General features: G+C 39.5%; 2 protein-coding genes across 2 annotated transcripts in view; both read left to right on the top strand.

The window, feature by feature from the left end:
* Nucleotides 1-4,753, top strand: part of LOC135218086 (uncharacterized protein DDB_G0271670-like) — a 25,619-nt gene extending 20,866 nt beyond the window's left edge. Inside the window, exons 4-5 of the mRNA XM_064254230.1 lie at nt 2,680-2,813; nt 4,616-4,753. Of these exons, the coding sequence (XP_064110300.1) occupies nt 2,680-2,813; nt 4,616-4,753 (272 nt within the window). The remainder of the gene's footprint in view (nt 1-2,679; nt 2,814-4,615) is intronic.
* Nucleotides 4,699-16,499, top strand: part of LOC135218670 (probable ribonuclease ZC3H12B) — a 463,521-nt gene continuing 451,720 nt past the window's right edge. The window contains exon 1 of the mRNA XM_064255119.1: nt 4,699-4,841. The gene's annotated coding sequence lies outside the window, so the exon portion shown is untranslated. The remainder of the gene's footprint in view (nt 4,842-16,499) is intronic.

Below are 16,499 nucleotides of genomic sequence, written 5' to 3'. Positions count from 1 at the left end.
CTCCTGAATTTCTCCTGCAGACACATGTCCCAGAAGACGAGTTTGCCTGTCTACTTCTTCTTCAGGAGGTCCCTGAATGGTTCCATAAGAGGGCAGCCACAAGGAACGGCACCAGCTGGTTAAAAAAGCCGAACCACGACCTGGTGTCGGTAATGGTGGGCTTGGGTGGCATAGGGGACTTCCAAATGACCTTACCTTACAGACCTTACATCTTGTTTGGGTTGCCCCAGGTCCCTCCTGCAGAAGTTGAATTTTTCGGGCTTAAGTGTGATGCCCTTTGCTGCACACATTGCCAGGAAGTCGTATGTGCACCAGAAAGCTTCTTCAACCCCACTGTCATAAAGAAGGGTGTCATATATGCACTTGTACTTCCGTGGTATGTTCTTGAAGACGTCGTCAAATCGGTTTGTATAGGCATCCGAGATGGAGCAATGGCCCATGGGGACCTTCGCCATGATCGAAACGTGGCTGTCACATTTCTCGGGGGCTGCGGACACTGGCACCCTAGATGGGAGCTACGTTGTTCCAGTTAGAGCAACGTTGGTGATACCAGTTTGGACACTTTGGAAGGCCTCGAGCACCAGCCATAGCCGCGCGTCATGAGGAACCGGTGAATCGGAGCCTCTAAGGCCAATAGACCTTCGGGCAGCTACTGTAGGTAGACCTTCGTGTGGTGGGCATTCTGCTTCACATTTACAAGCATAAGTAACTCACTGCGCCATGTAGGATGTTAGATGCGTAGGACTGTAATAAAACCTCGGTGTTCAGTGATGCTTGTATTGCAGAGCAATCCTTACTACAAGAGCGACAGTCTCACACTGACTTAGTTGGAAGGAAAACCCAACCTTCCCTCCGAGCCGGGAATAAATGTCTTCATCTCTTCTACAATCTTAAAGATATAAAAGAAGAAAGCAATAAAGCAATCCTGTAAATTCTTTATAAAATTAAATTGAAGTAATTTGGTAAATATGAAAATAGAATTTGGAATTCTAAAATATTTATATTATACGTATATTACCCATCACATTGTTTGTGAGTTGTATTCAGTGCCATATTTATCTATATAGGACATTCTCAAAATATATCAAGAACATTGAAAATCTAAAATGCAATTTTTATTTAAAATGGAAAGCTTTTCGTTTATTATAACAAGGAGCAATAAATCACATAGTTAATGCTACAAGGAACACACAAATGAATAGTAGCGTGATTTTCAGGGGCGAGGGAAAAGTGAATGGAAATATTTTATTCTTAGGAGAAGTCTACTGGCACACAGAAGGCAATTCTCAGACAAATGCCGTATATATCTTCCCAGTTGCACAAACAGCTAGGACAGGCTACACTATTTTATATATTTTTTCTATGCTGAAAACTGGTTTGCTACCGAAGACCTGGATAACAAAGCCTTTACACTCCAGGAGTTCCACCACTTGATGTTGCTTTCCTCTTCCTCTTATGCATCTAGCAGACCTATACAAATCAATATGCTAATCTCAATAAGAAACAACAAATGCCTACCGGTAAACAAGGCAAACTCTTACTAATGTAGCAAAGTCGACAATCTCTGGAGTTCAGTAAAAATCGATGTAATGATTTATGATTGCATGCTCAAAGTTTCAGTTATTATGAGATAATATAGATCTATTTCAGTTCTTCAGTTCAGTATATTACCAATTTCATATGTATTAATTATAACGTCCAATCAGGGACAATTTACAACTGAGTTAAATGAGAAAAGTATTGCTTACAGAAAATAACAGTAAAAAGGGATGATAGAAGCAAAGGACTACGACTACACATAGCGAGTTTCCAGATGCCTTTATTTCTGGCTTGAAGCCCGGCAGGAGACTCCGTTCAGTCAAATATATATAATCTTTACTGCAAAATAACATTACATTTCTCTCAAATATGATTGCTTATTTTATTCCTCGTTGATTATAACAGGTAAACCACAACTAACTCTGCCTTATGTTGAGTGTTCTTTGCATTCCTTAACGATGATTCTGAATCCATTATCTATCCTGAAGCTTATGTTATCTTCTCCTTAATCATATTTTATTAAGTATTAAAACATCTACTCATCTGGCTTTGGTTGAAGGTAAACTTCTTGATCGCGTTGCTCCAGAGTGTGGGCAATGGCTTTCCAGTCTCTATTCCTTAATCCTCCTGCTGTAAGTGTTGAGGAAATGTCCTTCACAAATCATCAGAAAGCCGAACTTTATAAATAGAATGAGTGTCAATTTTTTCGCGTTTGTCATATTCTTTTTCATTTTTATAAAATTCTGGAGCCAACAGTTGAATAGTTGTAGGTACGCCATCCTTTGAATGCAATGATTCCTCTTATCACTACAGGACGTTAGCACTTCAGTTTCTTCATTAACAATGCTTCCTGACAAATTGAATCTTTTCCTTGGAGTCTAAAATATACGCAAACCTATTCAATTTCTCACCAAGCTAATTTTTTTCACTGCTATTCTCAGTTTTTTTGCTCTCTATGTAATGCCGAAATAAGTTACCTATGTCATCATCTTGAGGTTAAATCATTTTCAACGTCCCGTTTATGCATGGTTTATCTTCACATTCGTTACGTTACATCGAGTGTGATTGGGATGGGTTGAGTTCTTAATTTCTTGTAGCAGTGTCCAGATCTTAAATCTTGTTTTAAATTAATTTTCTTAGCTGCTAGTAGTAGTAGTAGTAGTAGTAGTAGTAGTAGTAGTAGTAGTAGTAGTAGTAGTAGTAGTAGTAGTAGTAGTAGTAGTAGGCGGGATATGCCTTTGAAATGGCTCCCTTACTTGTTTTATTCCTCCTTTGTTTGTGCATGTTTGAGTTTCTTCCCTCTTAAATACCACATTTCTTTTAGAAATTCTTTCTTATTTTCCACTTCCTCCCTCAGTAGATCTACCAATAAGAGTATATTAGCTGCCAATTCCTCTTTATTTTTCTGATATGGTTGCTGCACAAAACTATATCTATTTCTAATCTCTGCTGGTCTGTAAATTAAGAAATGTTCTAAATTTTCATTTTTTCCCCTCACAGCACAAACATTTTGTATCTTCTCCTTTCTATCATTTAATCCTGTTGTACCTAGTCTGGCCTTACTGATCAGCATTGTTTTTTTTTCAGTGTAGTCATATCAGATAATTTTCTCCTCTTATGTTTATATATATATATATATATATATATATATATATATATATATATAACTTATATATATATATATATATATATATATATATATATATATATATATATATATATATATATATATATATATATATATTCTGTAGATTCTTAATTTTGACTTTTCATTCATTTCTTTCTGCCATGTTTTTCTCGAGAACCCCAGTTGTTTATTATTTCTCTTAAATGTTTGTCTTTAACTGTTTCAATTTTACTTAAGTTTACGATTAGTTCTTACATATATTCTTTTACTTGCATTATCCAGGGGGTTTTCTTGTTTTCATACTGATCCATGGTTATCTCATAAATAAGCCTATTTCCACCACTCTTTAGTGTATGCTTAAGGAAGAATAGTTTATTCTTCATATCTCTTGAGTGGAAGGAAGAGGCCCTATTTCAGATCTTAACGCACAAATTGCTGTGTAGCTTGGCGCTTTCAAAATTGTTCTATAAACTTGATTGTCTATCTTATGAAATTCATTTATGGTTTTCTTGCCAAGTTTCATGATTTTCATGGCATACATGAAGAATGGCATCACTAATCCTTTCCAATGCAATGTTCCTATTTTTACCCTGTTACAGCTTTTATTGATGACTGCATTAGCCACATTTGCCATCTGCTTTTGCTTTAATTTGGGTCCTTTTTATCTGTTCTCTGAGGCAGTCTTCCTTGTTGATTGTCACTCCTACGTATTTAATCTGCTTAACTATTTTTATTCCTTCTATGTGCTCCAATTTTGCACTCTCTTCATATTTGAGAACTACTACCCATTACGGAAAGCTTTTCACTGAGGCGTTCATACGCTTTTCATTTCTTCTGTTTCTTCCTGGTCTGTCCCACCTACTCCTCCTCAAGGTGTTGCATTGTTATGTTCATTTGCATCTGTTTCTTCTTGAACTTCCAAAAGGTTATGCTAATTATACGCCATTAGACTTTTCTGTGTCTGTATGCCTTTCTTTTTCTTTTCCTTTTGATACACATAAAGCTTTTTGAAACTGAGCACATCTTTTCACATACTACAAAGCTTTTCTAAATTTATTGGCAATTTGTCTTTAAATTTATTTAGTTTTTTATTACCTTTGGTTTCCGTTGTGTTTCGTTATGTTTTGGTGCAGTCTGATGTTTTCGTTAATTTTAACCATTTTGCATATAGATTTAGAGATGATTTTAAACTTTAGACCTTGATTTTACTCATGGGTCTTCTTCTCCTTTGACTTTTGTCCCGTCGTAGCTTTGCCTCATTTGCATTGTTTCATGTTTCAGTTACTCTGAAGGTGTTGAGTTTGATCGAGGGCACAAAAAATTAAATGCTTTGAAGTTGAAAGATGATTAGATGACGATGAAGTTCGCTTAAATAAAACCTTCGTGCTCTAGCAGAGTTCTTAAAAGCAACTGGTATTTTTATTATACTGATATTATACTGATTGCTAGGACATGGTGAATAAATCACAAGGAAAAATGACAGAGAAATGTCCCATCACCAAAGTCATCAAGGGAAAGAAGAAGAAAATCGAGTGCCAGATTTCACTAATAGATGTCACCACTTCATTAGTAAACATGGCGCAGTGATGTACAGTTCTCCTCAAATAGGATAATTCGTATAGAGTACTACTGCCGATTGAAATTTGTGTGTTGTTAACATTCGACTTGGAGAAAGGTAAGTCTTTTTTTTCTCAGTATATTGACCGTGAATCTATGGTATGTGAAAGCTATAGCTTAAAGAGGTGTGGTGATTAAGAGTGCCAGACAGTGCCATAAGTTGGAGGTACCCATCGTCGTTGGCATTAGAATGCGCTAGGCTATTGTAAGTGCGTTGACCTTTGGTGTGGTGGTCAGGATATGCCGGGAATTTTTCATTTTTAGGCTAAGTCAAAGCTTTTATAATCAGTAATGAGGTTAGGCTACATTTTTAGGGTCCTAGCCTTGAACAGGCAAGCTCATAGAATGGCAGGCTATGCCAATTGTAAGCTCCACTAGACCCAGCCTTGATATGGGTAAGTTTGCTTAAGGCTGCCCTGGTGCCCAGGTGGGTTGATGAGCCTTGACTCGCCTTGGAATGTGGTAAAGGGGCCTGTTGGCACTCCGAATAAGCTATAGTAGTCTCAGAAAATGGTGAGGTGGATTTCTGATGTCTTAGCCTAGGGTTTTCAGAAATTCTGTAGCTAATTTAGCTAAATGGCAATGCTTCATTACCCACGACAACCTCCCGATGTGTAACATGAAGGGTAGCCTATCTCTTTGTGAAACTCGTTTTTGGGTTGGGTGGAATACCTAGCTGAAAATTATTGAAAACCTGGGATATAGGGGGAACAACCGACTGGACTAGTGGATCCAGTTTCCACCATGTGTGAAGCCACCTTAAGAAAAAGTACTTCAACTCCTGACACCGGAGATGGGTATCAGTCATGAGTTGCTGGTGGTGAGAGCAGGAGCTCGAGACCTCTACTCTCCTTTCAAAATAAGTATTTTCTCTAAAGTTAGAAATTAAAGTCATATTTCAAGATTAAACAGAGGGTTAAATGGAAACAGGTTTTCTGGGGCTCTACGCAGTGCACACATTTCTCCAAGACACTCTTGAAATTTTTACTTAAAACTCTGAATTTTGTTCATGAAACTTACCTGACAGATATATATATAGCTGTATTTTCTGAAGTCCGACAGAATTTAAAAATTCGCGGCACACGCAGTGGGCGGCCAGGTGGTAGTACCCATTCCCGCCGCTGGGAGGCGGATATCAGGAACTATTCCCATTTTCTATTCATATTTTTTTCTGTCGCCGGTCGGTAAACAACTGTTTACAGACCTCCGCCTAGGATTTTGAAACTTCATTAGCCACTTAAGTATCCTAATTATTCTTTCGATTATTAACTTGGATTTGTGGCTAGGCATACGCTATCGTAAATTTTTTCATTGCATTTGATGTCTGAAGCTAGTTAGCCTAGTTTCAGACTTTGTTGTCTGCATGGTAAGGTGAGGCTACCGGAACTTTCGGTAGACACTCGCTTAGTATATATGACGTTTACATGTTTTCTTTGCATAAGGTAATTAGTGTAATGTGTGACTGATTACGGAAGAAGGAGGATTCATTTAGCATTTTGAGCGTGTTAGAATCAGGAGTTTTCCTCCACAGTAAACAGAAGTTAGAAATAATGAACCTTCTAACCTCCTGTAGATTTTATTTTGCCTAACCCTGTGGTATGGCTTACGAGCCTAGAAGAAGTGTCTGCTAAAGGATTACATCAAGTAATCTTAGACTAAAGTGCTCGCTCTCCAATCAGTGTTGTGAAGTGTAGTGCCCCTTGTGTTGTGGAGGGGGCGTCAGATCGGCCCCATAATGCCTCTAGGCCTGGACCTCTGTCGGACTCCCAGGACTCAGGGAGAGGGCATGTCGAAAGCCGCAAGAGGGTTACGGGGGCTCCCCACCGATCTGGCGTCCCTTACGGCAGAACCTGTTGACTCTTCCCAGGCTGCTAAAGATCGTGCACGTGCACGAATCTTGAAGGATTGCTTCTCGTCCTCCGAGGCGTCCTCCCCACACAGGGGTTGGAGTTCTCGGAAGGACTCGCGCCCCAAAGAAGCTTTTAGAGAAGAGGACGCTTTCACGTCCTCTCTCTCGTCACGAGAGGATGAAAGAGTAAAGAGACCACATTTTCCCTTTTAGAAGAATGCACTGGCTCTTTTCCTAAGGGACATTTAAGGAGGCTCCATTCATCTTGCCAGAAGAGTTGATTTGAAGCCTCCTCCGCGAGAACGCTCATGTATATATCATTTATACATTATTAAGGAGGCTCATTCATCTTGCCAGAAGAGTGATTTGAGCCTCCTGCGAGTGGGGACCGCTCATGTATACATTCATGTATACATATTAAGGAGGCTCATTCATCTTTGCCAGAAGAGTGATTTGAGCCTCCTGCGAGTGAACGCTCATGTATTATGGAACGCTCATGTATATATCACTTATACATTATTAAGGAGGTTCATTCATCTTGCCAGAAGAGTGATTTGCCTCCGTGCTTGAGTTGACCTCCTGCGAGTGAACGCTCATGAAGTTAGAGCTGTTCAAACCTCGCTAGCATTCCAAAAGAATTTGGTAATCAAGGACATTCTTGATTCCACCTTTTGGAGGAGCAACTCAGTATTCGTCGCCTCTCCTCATTGCGCTCCGTATACGTTATGTGAACGTTCGCTTTACTTCGATAAAGCAAGCTGATAAGTTTTGACGGCCGGCAAGCTGCTTTGCACAGTCAAAACAACTTATGTCTCTGGTCGGCATAAGAAGGGCAATTTAGACGTGAGGAAGCTTTTGGAGGTGCTCGACGTTCCTATAAGTAGAGACATTCTCCAGGACGCTCGGCAAGCACCTTGCGGAAGACGAAAGCCATACGTCTTCCTTTAGTGTTCACACTCTTCAGGAGCAGCGTGCGGCTCTCCATGGAGACTCGCATGAGGATCGTTCCCTATATTCAATGTCATACGCAAAAACGCGGTTCGTCATAACATTGAGATGTTGGCAAGGTCGCTCGCCAGGACGCCTCTTGGCGGGCCTTGCATGCATCAAGGCGCTTCAACGAGTTCCTCTCTGAAACGTCGTTAGAAGACTTGGTGTTCTCTGCTCAGACACGCTCGTAGCTAAGCAGGACGTTTTTTGAGGACGCTCAGCAGGACGCTTTCCAGGAGCTAAGCAGGACGCTCAGCAGGACGCTTTTCAGCAGGACGCTTTTGTGGACATTCGCCAGGACGCTTCGGTGGAAGCTCGGCAGGACGCTTTGCGAGAGAAAAGACTTGTTGAAGGCGTCTTATTTGCTGTTGAGGACATTTCTTTACAGAAATTTTTAAAAGGATTCGGAGTTAGCGGAAGAAGAGAACATACCCGAATTTTTTCTTCGATCCCTCTTCCTCTTCATCGATTTCTTTGAGAATCGGGGGAAGATTATATACTACTGGATTCCTGGTGGGGAACTGACTTTCGGTCATGTTAAAGGGTTTTCCCCTATTAGCAAAGTGCTAATAGTTTTGTCAAGTCAGGACGTTTTCCCCATTGTCATTTAAGTGGGGACCCCTCATAAATGGGGTAGTTCTCATTGACATAGATTTTAACGTTTTTATCGTTTAAGCGGATAAACTCATTAACAAATTTCGGAAGAGCTCTCATCATTTTCAGAGGCTCATCCGGGTTAAGAGAGAAAGACTTGTTAGGACTATCCAGGAAGTCTTTTGTCCAATATCATAAGAACATTGAACGGTCTTTTTCGATCCTCGGTTCTCTCTTGATGATCTCTATTCGAATGTTACTCCCTTTTTTGGTTGGAAAAAGAGTCTTGGCAAAGAGTCAAGGAGTTCTTTTAAAACGTCTCGTTCATTAGAACGTGGACAGTCGTTTTCCTTTTCCTTTTCTCTCTTCCTCGTCCAGGAAAGATGTAGTAGAGAATTCGATGTTCAAATTACTACAATACTTACGTAGTTTATCTTTGCGTCATTGCTAACGCATGGGTCGAGTCATATACGCATATCGTATTTACCTCTGCGGATAGAAGCCGAAAGAACTGTTGTTCTAATGTATTTATTTGACATCCCTTCAACCTTCCAAGAGTTTTCGGAGTAAGAACAACTCTTCAGGTATTGTTACGACAACACCAACTCAGCTTCTGTATTTAGCGAATTCCTGTTTCGCTTTAAATAGGGCCTGCTTGAGAGTTTCCTTTTGCTCGATAATATATAACCTATTCCTTCGTAAAGGGAGTAGCTGGCAACTCAGGCAGATAGTATTTCTTGTTCACCACTTGAAGCTTTCCTTCGAGGAAGACGTTCTTCCTTCACTCTTTTTGATAGAGATCGAAGGTGGTGGTTCGATCTCCAATCCTTATTTTGTTTTCTTGAAGGAAAAAGAATTTAGGATGGAGATCGTTGTTCAGAATACTATAAATGTACTACGTATATTAACCTCCGCGACATGATTCTACTAAGCAGTTTGAATTGTCCGAGGGTAGGCGCATATCCTAGTTATTCTACGGATTGCGACTTAGACGAGAAGTATTCTAATTGAACTGCAACATCAACTCAGCTTCTGTATTTAGTGAATTTTGTTTCGTTTAAATATGCCTGCTTGAGAGTTCCTTTGGCTCGATAATTTCATACCTATCCCTTCGTAAAAGGAGTAGCTGGCAACTCAGGCACATAGTGCGAGACGATGATCAAGGCTGCTGTTATGTGATCTACGCAGTACCGGCTAGCTCGGTGTCATGCGCGGTTGGTTTACGTCTCTCTCCCTTGCGGGAATGGCTGAATAAACCGTCTCTGCCCTACAATCATGGATTTTAGCCTCGGGTTGAGGAAATTTCTAGTAATCTTGAATGATCATACCTGCCGTTTACTTAGAAAATTTTGTTTCACAAGATCTCATTATACTTGTTAGGTGCGGGTTTAACCGACACGGTAACAATTCTGTACGAATCTACCGCGCATAGCACTATAATAATGCTCTCCTGCTTATGCAAAGCGCAGCACCTTGTTATTTTAGGGAAGGAAGCAGGCTGAGTGAGGGAATGGATGAGTTTGCTGGGGACCATTTCCTCGCTGGAGAAGCTTGTTTTCCCTGAATAAACAGCAATTCAGACCTCTACAAATTTTCTCACGAAGAAATTGGAATAACATCAAAGATCTTGTAATTCTAATTTTCTCTCAACGGCTGGTTGAGGATCACTCGGGTGATAGCGAGAGGGTGCCAGACATCCGAACAGAGAACAGATGTTCTGGCACATTGTCTGAAAGAATTGGAAGCCAAATTGGTCGGCTCTCCAGTTCCTCGAAGGGTGAGTTTGGATCGAGTGGCCCAAATCATCTCGGATAATTTCTCAGCTCTCTCATAGCTCGAGAAGAGAGAATTGGTTATGGGCTTGGGCACGGAACGTAACGATCCTCAAGAGGTTCGTTAAACTAGTGACGTCCGTGCGGGTCTTCTCGATCGAAGGCAACAACTACTGACGTCTGAGTAATCCTCACTTAGAAGTATGTCGAAAGTGAGGAGAGACTGAGGGCGTCCTTTCGTTAAGTTTTTCGTAATATTGAAGACGAAGGAGCTTCCTCTTAAGTTGTTCCCTTATTCATGATCCTAGAGGATTAGCTTTAGTCGCCACATGTTGGCCTCTAAGAGGTTGGATTCACAGAGGTCAGGTAATTCAGAGAATTGTCCAAAGACCCTTCCCGAGAGAATCTGTGTAATCTAACATCGTCACTTAGTGAAGTATCTAATATCTCTCCTCTCTGGACTCTGAAGGCGTTCAGACTATCGAGAAGCGATAAGAGCTTCAAGATTAATGGCAGTCTCTTGGCCAAGGCAAAGCAGTGCTGCCTATTTTCAGTTTTCAATCGGAGGGGGCCGTTTCTGGAGATAGTGAAGGGAAATGACTGTTCCTCCACCTCGACCTCTGTGAATTTCGTTATGGTTCTATCTTTCCGTATGAAGTATGAGATAAGATAGAAGTCCTAACTATTGTAGAATATGCAAATATGTTGTTGACGGCCTCCAGGCTCAGAGATTCGGTTCTGTCAAACAACAAAGCTTCACGATCTTTGAGGTCTGTGGAGATCTTGAAATTCTCTGGATCAAAGGTTCCGCATGGAACTTAGACGTAGTCTGAGTTTCTTGATGCCCAAAAGCATTTCGAACCTATCCTTTCTGCGAACTTAATACACGTGACCAGAAAGGCTAATATTCTAACCGCTCTAGCCACTGGCAAGGAGGGTTAGTGACGGTGGTTTTTAGGCCATCATTTCAAGAGGTTTTGCTTTAAAGGAGGACATAATGCGGTCTGTCCGCTAAGCCTTCCGTTCTTGATAAGAACGAAAACCTGTCTAACCATTGACCCGAAGGCTTGGAGACCAAGGGTATGGCACAAATATTGGGCAGGGCATTAGAGAGTCCTGTGCCCTGTAGGGTCTCTCAAGTTTTATCTTGATAAAAACTATAGAAAGTCAAAGGTCAACAGACAATCTGCGGTGTTCCGTAAAAAGACCAGACTAGTTCATGTCCAAGAACACCCTGGCATGATAGCCAAGGAGTTCTTTTAAGAGGTCTCATTCATTATGTTTGCATAAAGATTTGAGATTTTTTTCTTAATATCAATGCTCAAGAGGTGAGGGCGCTGGCCTCGGAAGCATTTCAACAGAGCATGACACTCAGTAACATCCTGAGTGCCACGCTTTTGCGAAGCAACTCTGGTTCGCTTCACACTCCCGACAATCTGCGGTGTTCCGTAAAAGACCAGACTGGTTCATGTCCAAGAACACCCGGCATTATAGCCAAGGAGTTCTTTTAAGAGGTCTCATTCATTATGTTTGCATAAAGATTTGAGATTTTTTCTTAATATGAATGCTCAAGAGGTGAGGGCGCGGCCTCGGAAGCATTTCAACAGAGCATGACACTCAGTACATCCTGAGTGCCTTTTAGCGAAGAACAACTCTGTGTTCGCTTCACACTCCCCCGACGGGATGTGAAGACGACATTTCAGATCCGTAAGTCGCTAGGAACCATACATATCCGTAGATATATTATTGGGTGCAAGAAGCAACACGAATCCTATCCTATAGAAAAGGATAGGTGTGCTTTTAACTTTGAAGGGTTGGTCGCTTGAGGCGCGTTCCTTTTCTTTAGCCTAGAAGTTATGGAACTAACTTTGATAGGTTAGGTCAGGTGGTGGTTTTAGCTTCGGTGCCCTCAGAAGTATGGTCATATGGTTCTAGTCACATTGTGGTCACGCCCCCATTGACAGATCATCTAGAGCGCACAACATTACAGGTCTCTACCTCGCTGGCAACTCTAGTAACGCAGAAGCAGACTTTTGGTGACAGTAATCACGAAGTCGGCTATGCTAACAGGTCAGGAACCAAGATGTATATCATCTACTTAATTTAGTTTCCCAAAAATCCTATTCTGTCTCTTCCCACCATCCGAAGGTGGATTCAGCTATATATATCTGTCAGGTAAGTTTCATGAACAAAATGTTATTGTTATAATACAATTAAGTTTGTTCATACTTATTCCTGGCAGATATATATAATTAAAGTGCCCACCCACCTCCCCTCAGGAGACAGTGGCCACTGATAAAATATGAATAGAAAATGGGAATAGTTCTGATCCGCCTCCCAGCGGCGGGAATGGGTACTACCACCTGGCCGCCCACTGCGTGTGCCGCGAATTTTTAAATTCTGTCGGACTTCAGAAAATACAGCTATATATATATCTGCCAGGTAAGTATGAACAAACTTAATTGTATTATAACAATAACATATTTAGAAGATTGATGCAATCTCAATGTTTGCGTTATCGCTTGTGTCAATAAACTTTCCATTCCATGTGCTAAATCAGGACACCACTTGTACTCATAGACACTGGGGCACTTTCTTCACAAAAATCGTAGACAATGACTTCCACCCACGACTTATCAAGGGTGAACTACAAGTTTTGTAGTTTAGAAGGAAGAAGAAGCATGCACTAGATAATTATTTAAACGAACTGGATATTGGTACGGCAGCCGTACCCCGATCTCGGTAGATATTGGTACGGCAGTGAATTGCGCATGCGCGAACCCTTGTTTACCGCCGCCTCACATATCCAAGACTATAATACTGAAGTATATACACAGTCTTTGGGCATATAAGTGACAGCAAGAAAAATGGTGACGGAACAGCATGAACCGTGGAATAATACATTACTTTCGGCGAAAAACAGATGTTTTCAGGCTTTAAAGAGCTGAAGAAAGCCATAGACATCTATGAAGACTCAAACTTTCAAAAATTGGGTAATTCATGGTATATACGTAGGTCACGAACGATCGAATCGGCCCTGAAAAGAATTCCGAAGAGGAGATCCGAGATTCAAAGAGGATTATATATAAATATATACACTACCATCATACCTTTGGTGACTTTCTCGGCCCTTTATTCTGCCCGACATCGGCAGTTGCAAGGGCCGTTATACACTTTACAATATTCTTTTAATTCACTTCATTGGGTATATTGCAGCTGTCGGAGAAGACGATAGAATTTACTAGGTAGTGAAATGGCAAAGTTAAACCAAATTTCAGCATTATTCCATTAAAATTGGGAATGTGTGTGTTTTGTAGTACAAAAAAGCGGGGGGACAAAATTCACAAAAAGCTAAACAAAGGGGAAAAAAATGAGAGGGACCATTTTGCTAACTGAAAAAAGGGGGACAAATGTTCAAAAAAAAGCGCGACTGTCCACCTAAAAGCCGAACTCTGGTTTTACATAATGCAGATGATTAGCAAACTGGTAAACGGATACAGCCAACTGCCGTATCTACAGCAAGTCAAGAGCGCAAATACTGCACCAATGACAGAATCTGCCGTACCCTCACCGCACTATATTATTTGTACGGCAGGAAGTCTGAAATTGACGCATGCGCAATTCACTGCTGTACCAATATCTACCACGATCGGGATACGGCTGCTGTACCTATATGTGCCTGCCTTATTTAAACCCATAAATAGTTAAACGGCAGTATAAGGTCATGAATTGCATAAATTTTTACATATGATTATTAATTTTAAAATATTCGTTGTTGAAAAAGTAACTAGTTAACTGACTCAAATATCAACAGTTTTGCTTGTGAATGGTACCTACGGCGTTCTTCGCGCTTGTCTATTGTTTAATCAGTGTTGCCAATTGGTGTGTTTACCCTCCAAACTGGGTATAAGACTTACACAAAACCGGGGAAATAAGTGAAATTAGCTTGTCTATTTGTACATATTAGAGCAATTTTATCGTTGCATTACTATGACAACTAAAATACATGGAAACAGTTTGTAAATGCATTGTTGTATGTGTGAAGCTCCACTAGATTGGCAATGATAAGTCATTTTGCCGTCTGCTCGTATGTACTTTAGAAATATCTGTAATTTTTCAGGGTTAATTTGGTTGGAAAAAATGCTTAATATACATGAATTAGATAAACATTTTGAAGTAACAAAGTAAAGTTAAGCTAAATAGGGTAAACAACCGACTAGACTGGCCAACCACTGACTACCGGGTTTGTGGCACCCTCCGAAAAAAATACTTTTAACATGTCCTGACACCGGAGATAGTCATCAGTTATGAGTTGTTGGTGGTGAGAGGAACAGCTCGAGACCTCTACTCTCCTTTCGAAGTAAGTATTTTCTCTAAAGTTAGAAATTAAGGCCATATTTTAAGATTAAACAGAGGGTAATGAAAAGTGTGACCAAATGCAGTGCACACTACCCCCAACTACCCCCATGATGCTTTTGAAATTTTTACTTACAACTAAAAATGTTTCGAAAATTGACGCCATCTTGATGTTTGCGGAGTCGCTTGTGTCAACAAACTTCCCATTTCCTGTGCTAAATCCACACACCACTTGTACCCATAGACGCTGGGGCACTTTCATCACAACAATCGTAAACACAGACTTCCAACCACTACTTATCCAAGGGAGCTACGATTTTTAGTAGAAGAAGAAGCGTGCACCAGATAATTATTTAAATGAATAGCTAAATGGCAGTATAAAGTCATGAATTGCATAAATATTATTACATATTCATTTAGTATAAATTTGAAAATATTGTTAGAAAAGTAACTAGATTCCTGACCTCAAATATCAACAGTTTGCTTGTGAATGGTACCCTCCGGCGTTCTTCGCGCTCTTCAATTGTTTATCAGTGTTGCCAATTGGTATGTGTTTACCCTCCAAATGGTATGACTTACTCAAAACTGGAGAAATAAGTGAAATTATCTATTTGTATTATATATACATATTACAGCAATTTTATCATTACTGCATTACTATGACAACTAGAATTCATGGAAACTGTTTGTAAATTCATCAGCGTATGTGTGAAGCTCCACTAGATTGGCAATGATGAGTCATTTTCCCATTGTCGGCTCGTATTTACTTCAAAAATATCTGTAATTTTTCTAGGTTAATTTGGTTGCAAAAAAGGGGTAATAGATATGAATTATCCCTTAATCGCTGAAGGGGTATAATAAAAATCGTCTCCCATATGCCGAGGGGGTCTCAGAGTGAGCGCCGAAGCGGAAAAATATTTTTTTCAAAAAATCGCAGCGAGCTTAGTTTTCAAGATTAAGAGTTCATTTTTGGCTCCTTTTTTTGTCATTGCCTGAAGTTTAGTATGCAACCATCAGAAATGAAAAAAAAATATCATTATCATACATAAATAATGCGATATATGAAAGCGCGAAAACAAAATTTCATATATAATTGTATTCAAATCGCACTGTGAGCAAAACGGTTAAAGCTAGCGAGTTAATTTTTTTCCATTGTATTGTACACTAAATTGCAATAATTTTGGTATATAACACATTGTAAAACGATCAAAGCAACACAGAGAAAATATTATCACAAAATGATGCATGAATTCATAACGCGTAGACGTAAAAATTTTTTTTGTCAAAAATTCATCATAAATCTAAATATTGTTCTAGAGACTTCCAATGTGTTTCAAAAAGAAGATAAATGATTGAATATTACTATACTGTAAGAGTTTTAGCTTAAAATTGCAGTTTTTGACCATTTCGGACGAGTTAAAGTTGACTGAATGTCGAATTTTTTTTATATAGATTTTTTTATATGCAAATATTTCAAAAATGAGAAAAGCTACAACCTTCAATTTTTTTTTTTTTTGTATTCTACATGAAATTGCACACATTTTCATATATAAAACTCTATGAAATGCCTAATATGAAACTGAGCAAATATTCTGAGAATGCAAGGTACGCATTTCGGAGATTTGCGGCGGAGAATCCGCGCGCGGAGGGAAGGGAAGTTTTTTTTTTAAATTCACATTAAATCTAAATATTGTGCTAGAGACTTCAAATTTGTTTCAAAATGAAGATAAATGACTGAATATTACTAGACTGTAAGAGTTTTAGCTTACAATTGCGTTTTTCGACCATTTCAGTAGAGTCAAAGTTGACGAACGTGGTGGTTATTTTCATGTATCGTGGATTTATATACAAATATTTCGAAAACGAGAAAAGCTACAACCTTCTTAATTGATGTTGTATTCTACATAAAATTGCGCACATTTTCATATATAAAACTTTATGTAAACAGCTAATTTAAAATGGTGCAAACATTACGACAATCGCACATATGATTTTTTTCGGAAGAGTTACCGCACGAACGTAAGGAAAATGTGTTTTCTTTTTCATAAATTCACCCATAAATCGAAAAAAAAATATTGTGCTAGGAGGGGGGGACTTCCAGTTTGTTGCAAAAAATGAAAGTAAATGATTGAATATTACTAGAATATAAGAGTTT

Source organism: Macrobrachium nipponense, chromosome 9, assembly GCF_015104395.2.
Source record: "Macrobrachium nipponense isolate FS-2020 chromosome 9, ASM1510439v2, whole genome shotgun sequence".
Classification (NCBI taxonomy): Eukaryota; Metazoa; Arthropoda; class Malacostraca; order Decapoda; family Palaemonidae; genus Macrobrachium; species Macrobrachium nipponense.
The sequence above is the reverse complement of the archived record's forward strand: the minus strand, read 5'-3'. Positions and strand labels throughout refer to the sequence as shown.